This window comes from Mus caroli, unplaced genomic scaffold, assembly GCF_978045245.1.
Source record: "Mus caroli unplaced genomic scaffold, Mus_caroli_1 scaffold_18, whole genome shotgun sequence".
Taxonomy (NCBI): domain Eukaryota; kingdom Metazoa; phylum Chordata; class Mammalia; order Rodentia; family Muridae; genus Mus; species Mus caroli.
In genome coordinates, this window is record NW_028227273.1 from 9711743 (window position 1) to 9723230 (window position 11488).

Consider the following 11488-nt stretch of genomic DNA (forward strand, 5'->3'; position numbering starts at 1 on the left):
TTATTTATTTTTGAGTCTAATAAAACTTCGAGGTACAAGAAGGTTTCAGGCAGGGAGAACAGATGCCAAGGACGACTAAGAAGTAAGAATCACCCCATGTCCTCTGTTGAGCTGTGCCAGGGACGCTTAAGTGTTGGGGAGCAAGACAGAGAAAGTGGGTGTATGCCTATGGTCTGTGGGAGCGCAGAATGTTAAGGCCTAAGTAACTGCTGCCTGTCTAGGCAGCCATTTTATGCTGTTTCTGCTGTTACTAGGAAACTTTCTCATGCCTGGGTTGACTGCATATTCTCTCATGCTCTGTGCTTTGGTGTTCTTGGAAACCAATCACAAGAGAGGTCAATTAGAGCTGCTCTGTACAGTTAGCCACAATAAGCTTGGACCCAAACCAACTGCCAGACAGAACTTCCTGCCCCCATGCATGAGCTTTTATGGTCTTTGCCTTTCTAAGCTGCCTCTGGGATGGGCCCCAGCGTAAGAGAGACACCTGTACCAATATAAGAAGTCTTTCATATAAGACTTCCATATTGAGTTATCAGTCAAGTAAAGTTTAAGTTCCCAAGATTTCCCAGGGAATTGTCATCCTACTTGGCAGAAAGAGACATGTACATGAGTAACTGACACCTGGTTGGCAAGTGAGGACATAGATGTTAGACAAGTCCCATCCTGGAAGACAAGTTAAGACATGAGTATTGGGCATGGCAAGTCCCTTCCCACAGGTAAATATCCCAACCAATGAGAGCAGGGTAAGTGTACAACAGAGACATGTTCCTGAGGAAGTCCCCTATTCCTAAAGCCTGGTGGTGAAATAACTTGGCACAGATATTTATGGATTTCAGGCTTAAAAGCTCTGTAGGATTCTAGCTTGGGGTCACATTCAGCTCCTGGGTCTGTCCTGCGGCCCTGATAGATCAGTCCTGGAGTGTATGCCTAATCCCTGTCTGACTTAGATCAGTGTGCATATGGTTTACTCCTGGACCCTAATGCATAACAACCAAGCAGGCTTTAGGACTCTCTCTAGAGATGGAGCTAGCCTTCTCAGTAGCCCCTGATCATTCTGCCTTGTACGTTTTCATGCTATTTCATGACGCCCCTGTTCTCATCAGGGATAGTTTCTCCCTTTCTCCAGAACCTTCTACTGCATCCAGATCCAGTCTAAAGCCCTGCCCCTCGGTGCTTTCCAAAAGTGCTTTTAAAGTGATGCATGTCAAGTTTTTAACTGAATCTGGAAATCAGCCGTGGGCCACACGGAGAGAGCTCTTGGGTCACTTACTTAACTTTCCTTCCTTCTAGTTATTCTTTCATTTCTCATATATTTAGCTCCTTGAGGGAAAGCATACCTTATATTTATATACAAGACACTAGTAAACATTTGTTGGTTTGAATTTACCTAAAATTATTCATCTCTTTTCCCTCCAATCATTCCATATTGTTGTACTTGACGAACTTTAAAAATTCTGGGAGGCAGAATTCTGTAGGTGGATCTTTGACTGTATGGACAACCAGGGCTACATAGTGAGACCCTGTCTCAAGAAAATTAGATATGATTATCCATATATATGTATGAACTATATTTAAAATTACATTTGGGCTGTTGCTCTAAAACAAAAAAACAAAAAGTACTTCAGAATATCCATCACTCAATACTGAATGAAACAGATAACACGCTAGGAAATCTCACAGAAACAGGTTGAAAGTGCTAATATGAGATAAAAAAAATGAGAGTGGGCTGAAGTGGACACTTAAGGGTTCTTTGAAAAGTCAGTTGTATTGGATGGTGTTTTGCTGGGACAGATACATGAAGGAATGTTTTCCTGAAGTACACACCAGTGAAGGAAGGCAGACTCGTAAAGGACTGCTTTGCTGAAGCAAACACAGGAGAAAGGATATTCTGCTAAAGCAAGCAAGTGAAAGGACACATGATGAAGGATTCTTCGCTAACAACACACATTCATTGGTCCACCTTACATTGCATAGTTGAGTTCCATTTGTCAGGACTCCATAGAGAGAAACACACCAAAAAATTTCTGGTGGTGTGCTGCAGTTTCTTTCCACTTCCACAGAGTCCAGCTGATTGGCAGAGTGATGTCAGCTGAGACGGAACAGTGCTTAGGCAAGAGATATACTGAGGCAAGACCCAGGGATGTTTGCAGGATATAAATAGGACTCCGTGGACAGTGATTAGGGTTGAGCTCAGCTTGCTTATAGAGCTAGAGTGCAATGCTTGTGGGCCTCGTGTCTTCACTGATCTTTGCTTCCCTGAGAGAGGCACAACCAAAAACTTCTCCTGGTCCCTCCTGGTCCCTCCTGGTCCCTCCTGGTCCCTCCTGGTCCCTCCTGGTCCCTCCTGGTCCCTCATGCTGACTCATGACTGAGGCTGAGGCCTGGCTGTTTCTGCTAGGTAGCGCCACAGCTGCTGCTGATTCGTGTTGCTATCCCTACTCTACCATACTGGACTGCTGGTGTATTCATGAAGGGTCTGCTAATGGATGAAGCTGCCGCTGCTGACCTGTGAATTGAACTTCCGATTTCCAGACAACACAGACAGGAATTGCTCCAAAGAACCTTTCTAAACAAGTCCACTTCCCCCATATCCTTTCTTCCCCACTACCTCTGGTGGGTGGTGGGCTAAAAGGGAGGTGAAAGCATTTTAGAACCATCATTAAAAATAAGTTTTGAAAAAAAATTAAAGATACAATGGGGTTCATATTGAACAGATAAAGGAAAATAAATAAAAATAGTAAAAAGGCGAAAAATTGTGAATAAAAATTTTAATGAAAAAGAATGAACTGCTTTTGGCAAAAATCCTTCATCTAGGCTCTTCTGGTAATTTCTGGTAAAATTCTTTAGCATTACAGGGTCATATATTGTAGTGGGAATTTTTTTTTTTTTTAAAGATTTATTTATTATATGTAAGTACACTGTAGCTGTCTTCAGACACTCCAGAAGAGGGCGCCAGATCGCGTTACGGATGGTTGTGAGCCACCATGTGGTTGCTGGGATTTGAACTCTGGACCTTCAGAAGAGCAGTCGGGTGCTCTAACCCACTGAGCCATCTCACCAGCCCTGTAGTGGGAATTTTTGTTTCTCAACACAAAACAAAACTCAAAACAAAAACCCAGTTATGTGATTATGTTTTTGTCTTAATCCAAGGTGTGGAATAAGAGGCTGCTTCACAGCAGGTGATTGTGATTTGCCTCATGCACTAGAAGGGGTGTGCTTTTGCTAACTGCATATAGTATCTCCAGTGTGTGACTTTTGGAATTCTGGGAACTTTTGAGATGGTATAAATATGAGAGCCCTAAGAGGGGCTATCTGGTGCATTCCTAGGAGGCTGCTGTTGTGATTTGTCAAGTGGTCCTGAGGAAAAGGACAATAAGGTGAAATAGCCTAACAACTTGCCTCTAGAAATCCAGCATCCCTACTCAGCAGAAAGTAGTCTAAAGAGGTCCACGCCCCCTTCCCCCTCTAACCTTTCTGTCCTACCTAGCTAGTATTGGGGAGTTGGAAGAGATTAGGATAGAATAAGGGTAGGAGAGGAGGTAGGTATAAGAACAACAACAACAACAACAACAACAAAAAAACAAAACAAAAAAAAAACAGCTAAAAACTATATGCCAACAATATATAAAGCAGGAAGCTGGTGAGCACAATGAGGAAATCAATGTTCCTAGACTAAGAGGCAGGATCACACAGAAGCTCAAAGTACAGACTCTCTGTGCAGTCCAGACAGGTTATCAATAGGGGAGATTACCTGGATTAAATACAGCCACAAATGACTACCTGAGCAGCTGTGTGACTTAACCAGGTTATTCCTCAATTATGAAATGATGACATCAATAGTATTCACCATCGGCTATTGTATTAGGAGATGTTAACACACAGAAATTACTCAGGACAGTGACATCACCTAGTAGACAATATCAATTGCCATCCATTCTTCATGTTACTATGATTATCTATTGAAGACCATGTTCTACTGTGGAATTCTGTGTACTTCGGCATTGCTTTTGCTTGACGAATGTAGAAAGATACAACACAGAATGCAAAAAGAGAGATAAAATTGGCCACCCTCCTAGAGACACATCTCTAAAACTGTAAGCAAGCCTCCAATGGAAAGTTGCTTTCATTAGAGTTGCCTTGGCCGTGGTGTCTTTCCACAGCAGAACAGAGACTAAGACAGTAAACAAGCACGTCTTCACTAGATGCTGATTTTTACAATACAGACTTACAGACAACACACATGATAAATATAAAAGGTGTTTTTAGAAATAAAGTAGCTAGCGGGCTGGAGAGGTGACTCAGCAGCGGTTAAGAGCACTGACTGCTCTTCCAGAGGTCCTGAGTTCAATTCCCAGCAACCACATGGTGGCTCACAGCCATCTGTAATGAGATCTGATGCCCTCTTCTGGTGTGTCTGAAGACAGCTACAGTGTACTTACATAAATTTAAAAAATAAATTTAAAAAATGATAAGAGAGAGAAGGAAGGAAGGAAGGAAGGAAGGAAGGAAGGAAGGAAGGAAGGAAGGAAGGACGGACGGACAAGCTAAAGTACAATGAGAGTGAAGTGGTTTGGGCCAAACTGCTTGTCTTTTTAGAAATCTTCAAAAGTATTTTAAAGTTGCTGCTTTCATTTGATACTTGTACTTTTTATGAAATAGAAGCATAAAAGACTCTGCTAAGGCAGCAGGATTTTCTAACATTAAGTTGCAAAACTGAGTTCCAATGAAGATTGCTGCAAAGCCATAGTAGGCATGGAGCTCTGAGCGCATGGGTTTCCTTCTACAGACCTTAACTCGGACAACACTCACCTTACGGAGATGCTGAATTCGGGATAAAAGATGCTTGTGTACTGGACCCACACACCAGCCTCGTTTTCCGTTCCCTCTTTTGTGGCTTCTGTGACTGAGAACAGATTAAATGATTCAAATCTTCTCACAGATACATGTCTCAGATGACCATCCAACTGTTTCTGCTTCAGAACCTTTGAAATAAAACCAAATATTAGGGTTATATTATACAAGTGGTATAAGATTTAGTTTCCAGTTTTGTCTTTTTTTTTTTTTTTTTTTTTTTTTTTGGTTTTTCGAGACAGGGTTTCTCTGTATAGCCCTGGCTGTCCTGGAACTCACTTTGTAGACCAGGCTGGCCTCGAACTCAGAAATCCGCCTGCCTCTGCCTCCTGAGTGCTGGGATTAAAGGCGTGCGCCACCACGCCCGGCTTAGTTTCCAGTTTTTAAGCGATAAGGGAACTCTCACTTCTAATAATACTAGATTAGATTATTCAGACTAACTTTGAGCTGAACACACAGAGAAAAAGTGGACAAAACACTTAAGCACATACCTGAGTAGTGAAGGTAGTAACAGTTTACCAGTCTGCTGCCTTAAGGAGGAGAGAAATCTAGAGTGAGCACTTCTCTCCCGGGCATTTGTCAATTACAGGAACTGAGAAGACAAGCAACACCTCTAACATCCAGAACTAGAGCAGGTATGTTATTAGGCTGTGCATGTGTGCATGGATATGCATGAATGCATGTGCATACACATGTGTGTGCATGTGCATGGTGTGCATTCACTACATATGTACACTTGTGTGGATATGTACCTTGTGTGACATGTGTATGCTTGTGAATATGCACATGTATGTGTGCTTGTATACCTGTGTGTGTGTGCATGTGTGCAGATGTATTTATTTGGTTTAGGATAAATTAAATGACTGGTTTTATTGGTATTAGTTTTCCACATTTGGAAAAAAGAAATAAAGCTAGATGATTAAGGGCTTTTAGCAAAAACCCTACAGATATACATTTAAATAGAATATAATATAAACTAATGAAGCTTTATATTTTCTGACTTACATTTTCAAAACTATGCATATATATCAGACCATCACTAAAGAGTTCAATGATCAAACTTGGAGAAATGGCAGCAATTGTACAAAATGAGCCTGGAATATATGGATGGTTGGGAGTTGGGGTGGGTGTAGGAACCAGAAGCCAAACTGAATATAAGATATCATATTAACAGATGTGATAACTTCAAATCAAACTACAGTATTTCCCGTGTGTATAACCAAGAGCCTAGAAGTCTAACTGACACTGCACCCTCCACACCCCTCATCCCTTGGTTTCTCTACATTCTTCTCTTTCCCTGCCTCCTTTCTTCTCCTAGTCACTTGGTATTTCTACATTTACCCTAAATAACTTCTAAGTTCATAGTAGTTTTCCTATTCTTTGGCTTATAGTTATTATCAATGGTGGCCTCCTAACCAATTTCAGTATCTTATACAATTTGATTCTATAGCTGTTATAATAATTTGTTTTCTCCTTGTCAGACATTATGAAGATTGAGCCTCAGGAGTAGGCTGTTCAATAAGCTCTCCAAGCCAAACTGGAAGAGACAGTCAAAGCAACGTCGATAAATTACATCACAGAAACATAAAAAACATCAAAAGACAAGAGAATGTGACATCTCTAAGAGATTGTGATCCCTCAATGAGTTCAAAGATACTGAAATAGATGAAGTGTTGGATGAAGATTTCAAAGGTTTATCAGTAAAAATGATAGTGATATCAAAGAAGACACAAGCAGAAAAATGCAATCCAGGATCTAGAAGAGAGTTCAAAATGCAAAGGGGAATAAACAATTAAAATCAGCAATATGATGAAAAAGGTGTCAGCACAGGGGGCAAATTCTTCTGGAAAATATATGTATTTTGTGTGTTTGTGTGTATGTAATAGTCACAGTAGAAATTAAAATATTACTAGAAGTAAATCAAACTTCAAGCATAACCTCTAGAACCTTGAGATAACAGCTAAAGCAGCTATGGGTGCTTACATTTAAAACAAACAAACAAAAAGAACATACTGGCATACACCTTTAATGCCAGTTCTTGGGAGGCAGAGGCTGGCAGATCTCTGTGAGTTTGAGGCCAGCGTGGTCTACATAGGGAGCTCTAGGACAGCCAGAGCAACATAGTGAAACCTGTCTCAAAAAACTAAGCTAAAATAAATTTTTTAAAATCAAATAAATAAATTAATGATGCAACTCAAGGTCTTTGATATGTAATTAGTTTAATTACAAATAATGTAATCAATATAATGATTTTCCAGTTCTATGATAATTACTGAATTCTGAGTATATAGTGTTCAATAATTCTTTTAAAAGAACATATTTGGGCCAACTGAGGTAAGTATACATTGCTTTTTAGGGATTTCTCTTTTTCTAAGACTCTTTTGTTTGAAGATTTTTTTCATACTGTGTATTTTCACTTTCCCCTTTCCCCTTTCATGGAGTCCTTTGTCTGTTGGCCAGCTACTTCCAGGCATGAGGCCTGGTCTGGAGTGTGGCTGACATCCACAGCCAGTGAACATCCACTGGAGAAAACTGACTTTTTGCTCTCCCGGCAAGTATCAACTACAGACAGCTTTTTGGTTAGGGTGGGACTTTGTGTCCACTTTCCCTTCTCCATGTGAGATTTTTATGACTCAGGGTCTTAAACAAGCAATGATAATCTAGGGGCAGAAGAAATGGCTCAGAGGTTAAGAACGTAGGAAGATGAGGTTCAGTTTCCTGTAACGCACTCTCCCAAGGGAGCTGACGCCTGCTTCTGACACCTGTATTCTTGAACACAGCCCTCCTCCTCTCAGGTACAAAGAATTAAAAATTAAGTCTTAAAAAAAAAACTAAGGGCTGGAGAGATGGCTTAGCAGTTAAGTGCACTGACTGCTCTTCCGAAGGTCCAGAGTTCAAATCCCAGCAACCACATGGTGGCTCACAACCATCTGTAATGAGATCTGATGCCCTCTTCTGGTGTGTCTGAAGACAGCTACAGTGTACTTACATATAATAAATAAATAAATCTTTTATTTTTAAAAAAATCTAAAAGCACTAGGAAACAACGAAGACTCGAATTATAAAAATTAGAGGTGAACATAGAAAGTCACTACAGATTCCAGTGAAATCTAAAGGGTTATTAGAGACTACTCCAAAAACTGAGACTAGAAGATGGAAAGAGACTTCATTTTAAGCAGAGGTGGGGAAGAAGCTGACCCTCGGGCCTTTTGCTTACAATGAAAAACTGATATCCAATAAAGTTTTGGCATCATCATACACAGTCAAGGGCCTCAGCACTGACAGTCTAACACAGAGCATCCTGCCGTAACTAGCACTATGAGACATGAGATACTTCATTAACCAGATTCTTCAGCCAAGTATTCCGCCCCAGGTAACTATTTCATCCTAGAGGCGTCTGTGAGTTTGTGTGGGCATGCCTCTTCTTTATGTAATTCTGCTGGTATTGTTAAGCAGGTTGATGACCCAGGTTAGCCAAATAGCTTCATTCTGTTAGGCACAGCAATTGGCCCAAATGTGGTCTACCAGAGTCATTTGAAAGAAATTATTTCTTAAGGAAACTAGATCATTTCCTCAGGATCCCTAAGTGGATGACTGTGGAAAGACTGAAGTGGCAAGGAACCATCACCATTATCAGATGAGACTCAACCAAAAGGAAGACAAGATACCTGTTCGTTCTTTAGCTATTCATCACACACAGGGACTTCTAGATCTCACCTAATTAGGGGAGGCGCTAGAATCAAAAGTCAGCAGTTTACCACATAACCTGGAAACAATAATGTACAAGTCATACAGGTTATCTCTCAAAACTATGAGTTCCAGAGAAAGAAAGCATTAGACAGTTAACACAAAGAGCCATGAAGCACACTGGAATCCTGAGGAGTACAGGAAGACAGAATTGGGGAGTTGCAAAAATAAACGCCAATCATTCAAGTGTGCCACAAGAGAAAGAACCTCTCGGACCCCCCGGTAATAGAGATCAAAACTAGGGCTTTGCACATGCAAAGTGTCCTAGCACTGAGTAACACTGCCAACCAGAATCACAAATAACTAGCCTTGATCAGACTCTTCAAGCTTTCTGCTTCTGAACACAGATGAAACATGCATGAAGCGTTTAGCCACTTTAAACACTTATGAAAAGCCCACAAATGTTTAGCCTGTGGTGATCAACTGAATTATTACAGAAAAAAAAAATCACTTTTTCCCTGACACGTTGTACTGGCTGGTTTTATGTGTCAACTTGACACAAGCTGGAGTTATCACAGAGAAAGGAGCCTTCCTTAAGGAAATGCCTCCATGAGATCCAGCTGTAAGGCATTTTCTCAATTAGTGATCAAGCGGGGAGGGCCCCTTGTGGGTGGTGCCATCCCTGGGCTGGTAGTCTTTGGGTTCTATGAGAGAGCAAGCTGAGCAAGCCAGGGGAAGCAAGCCAGAAAGCAGTACCCCTCCATGGCCTCTGCATCAGCTCCTGCCTCCAAGTTCCTACCCTATGTGAGTACCTGTCCTGACTTCTTTTGGTAATGAACAGCAATTTGGAAGAGTAAGTTGAATAAACCCTTTCCTCCCCAACTTGGTTCTTGGTCATGACGTTTTGTGCAGGAATACAAACCCTAAGACACACCTAAAAAAAAAAAAAGTCTTACCTCTTACACTGTGACTTTTGGCTTGGCCATGCATCTTCCTTTAGCTAACGGTTTATGAGATGGCTCATAGTGATTATCAACTTGACAAGAACTGGAGGAACCGACAAAGTCTCCACCTGTCTAGGAGGGGTTATCTATACTAGGTTAACCTCTTGACATGTGTGTAATGCATTTTCCTAACTACAGTCACTGAGGTGGGGAGGCACACTCAATGTGGTACCGCCACGTCACACACTGAGTCTTGAACTAAATAAAAAGGAGAACTGGAACTAACTCGTATTCATCCATCGCTCTGTTCTTCCTGACTGCTAACACAATGCTCCAGGATCCTGAGCCTTGATTTTTCCTACTAAAGTCTGTACCGTCAAACTGTGTACCAATACATACCCTTCCTTTCTTAAATTGCTTTGCCTAGCATTTTTATCACGATAATAACAGAAGTTAAGTAACGCAGCATATTAACAGACATCATGTAAGCAGGGATTTGAAATGTGCCTCTTGCTCTTATACACTCTACCATAACTGGGAGAACATGCCAGCCAACTCTGAGAACTATGGGTATATAGACCAGGTACACAACCATAAACCACTCAGGTTTTATCAAGAGACTACCAGGTGGTTCACAGACGTTGCATGACATACGACATGTGGTTGTTAAAAAGCAATAACTAAGTAAAATAATACACTAAGGACTCATTGCCCGCCCCCCTCCTCACCCCCCACCCCCCACCCCCCCCCCCCGCCACTGTCTTAGTTACTTTCCTATTGCTGGGAGGAGTCACAATGACTAAGAAAACTTATAAACACAGCAGCCTTCACTGGAGCGGTTTGGAAGATTGAAGTATCTGGATTCGTTGCTACATCTTGGGCAGCGAGTATCCCAATAATGCCTCCAAACTTAGAAGAGAAACGTCTGAGTTTCACGTGGCGGGAAAAGGAGCAAGCAGTAGGTTTCCCTCTGCCCCTGTACTCTCGCCTATACAAAACCAGGAAACGCGTGCGGAATCCCCATCCCATTAGTGAACCTCACGGATCACCAGAGATGTTGGGACCAAAAAGTGCACCCAGGTGACCAGGCTGGGAGTTAAGAAGCAAAAAAATAAAATAAAATAAAAAATGGAAACGGGGCAGGAAAGCAGAGCGGCACGCGGAGAAGACAGGCGGTCCCACCCACCAGACAGGCGAGCCCAAGGATTTTCTGAGTTTCTGAGAGCTCGCTCTGGCTGTCCCGCTCTCCAACCCCGCCAGAGTCTCTCCCCTTTTTGGTGGGACAGCGGGACAGCGGGACAGCGGGACAGCGTAGATGATGAAGCAAGGGGGCGCTTCTCGCTTGGCTCCCGACAAACGGGCTGCCTGCTACCTGCGAGGGGAGTGGCCACAGGCAGGGGAGGGAGGCGAGCGCTCGCCCTTACCTGTCGCAGAAGCTGCCACCGGACGGCCCCCTTGGGCGCCGAGACCAGCGAGCCCTGGCTGGCACTGCCCATCGCGGGACGCTTGCCCGCCTCTGCCTCAGTCTCTGCAGCCCCAGCGGCCGCGACCTGCGACTCCATCTCCACAGCTGACTGGCCCGGGAGGTTGCCTCCGCCACGGCTCTCCCCAGTCAGGACCTGCCAACTTCTTCCCTGTCAGGACCTGTGACGCCCGGCCCCTTGCCCACGGCTCTTCCGTGCACCCTCCCCGAATTCCGCATTTCCGGTATTAGCGTCTCCTTGGCAACCAAAGCAGCGGCGTCGCTTCATTGCACCAGTTTTTCTGGTGGCCATCTTAAGTGAGGGCGAGCCGGAGTGGGAGGGGACTGTGGAATAGCTGCAGACAGGGCTTTCCTCGTTGTTTTCTCTTTTTCCCCACTTTGTCTCTTGCTCGCCAGAATACCAGAAAGCCGAAATACAGTTGTCTCCTAAGATGAGTGAGTTCAGGAAGAGAAGAAGCCCACCACTGCCCATAATAAAGATGGCGAAATGCGCTTCCCTATCGGTCTGGGTTGGTGTTACGTA

The 11488-nt window shown here is 42.9% G+C and overlaps 1 protein-coding gene across 6 annotated transcripts in view; it reads right to left on the bottom strand.

The window, feature by feature from the left end:
• Camkmt (calmodulin-lysine N-methyltransferase) overlaps nt 1-11460 on the bottom strand; it is a 372590-nt gene extending 361130 nt beyond the window's left edge. For 2 of the 6 annotated variants that reach the window (XM_085832975.1, XM_085832976.1), the window contains exons 1-2: nt 10907-11458; nt 4810-4982 (exon numbers count right to left, since the gene is read on the bottom strand). In XM_085832975.1, coding sequence (XP_085689101.1) covers nt 4810-4982; nt 10907-11044 — 311 coding nt within the window. In that variant the 5' untranslated portion in view covers nt 11045-11458. Of the gene's footprint in view, nt 1-4809; nt 4983-10906 lie in introns of all 6 variants that reach the window. The other 4 variants (XM_085832974.1, XM_029471134.2, XM_085832973.1 and 1 more) reach the window with 3 other exon arrangements.
• Nucleotides 11461-11488: the final 28 nt, after the last annotated feature.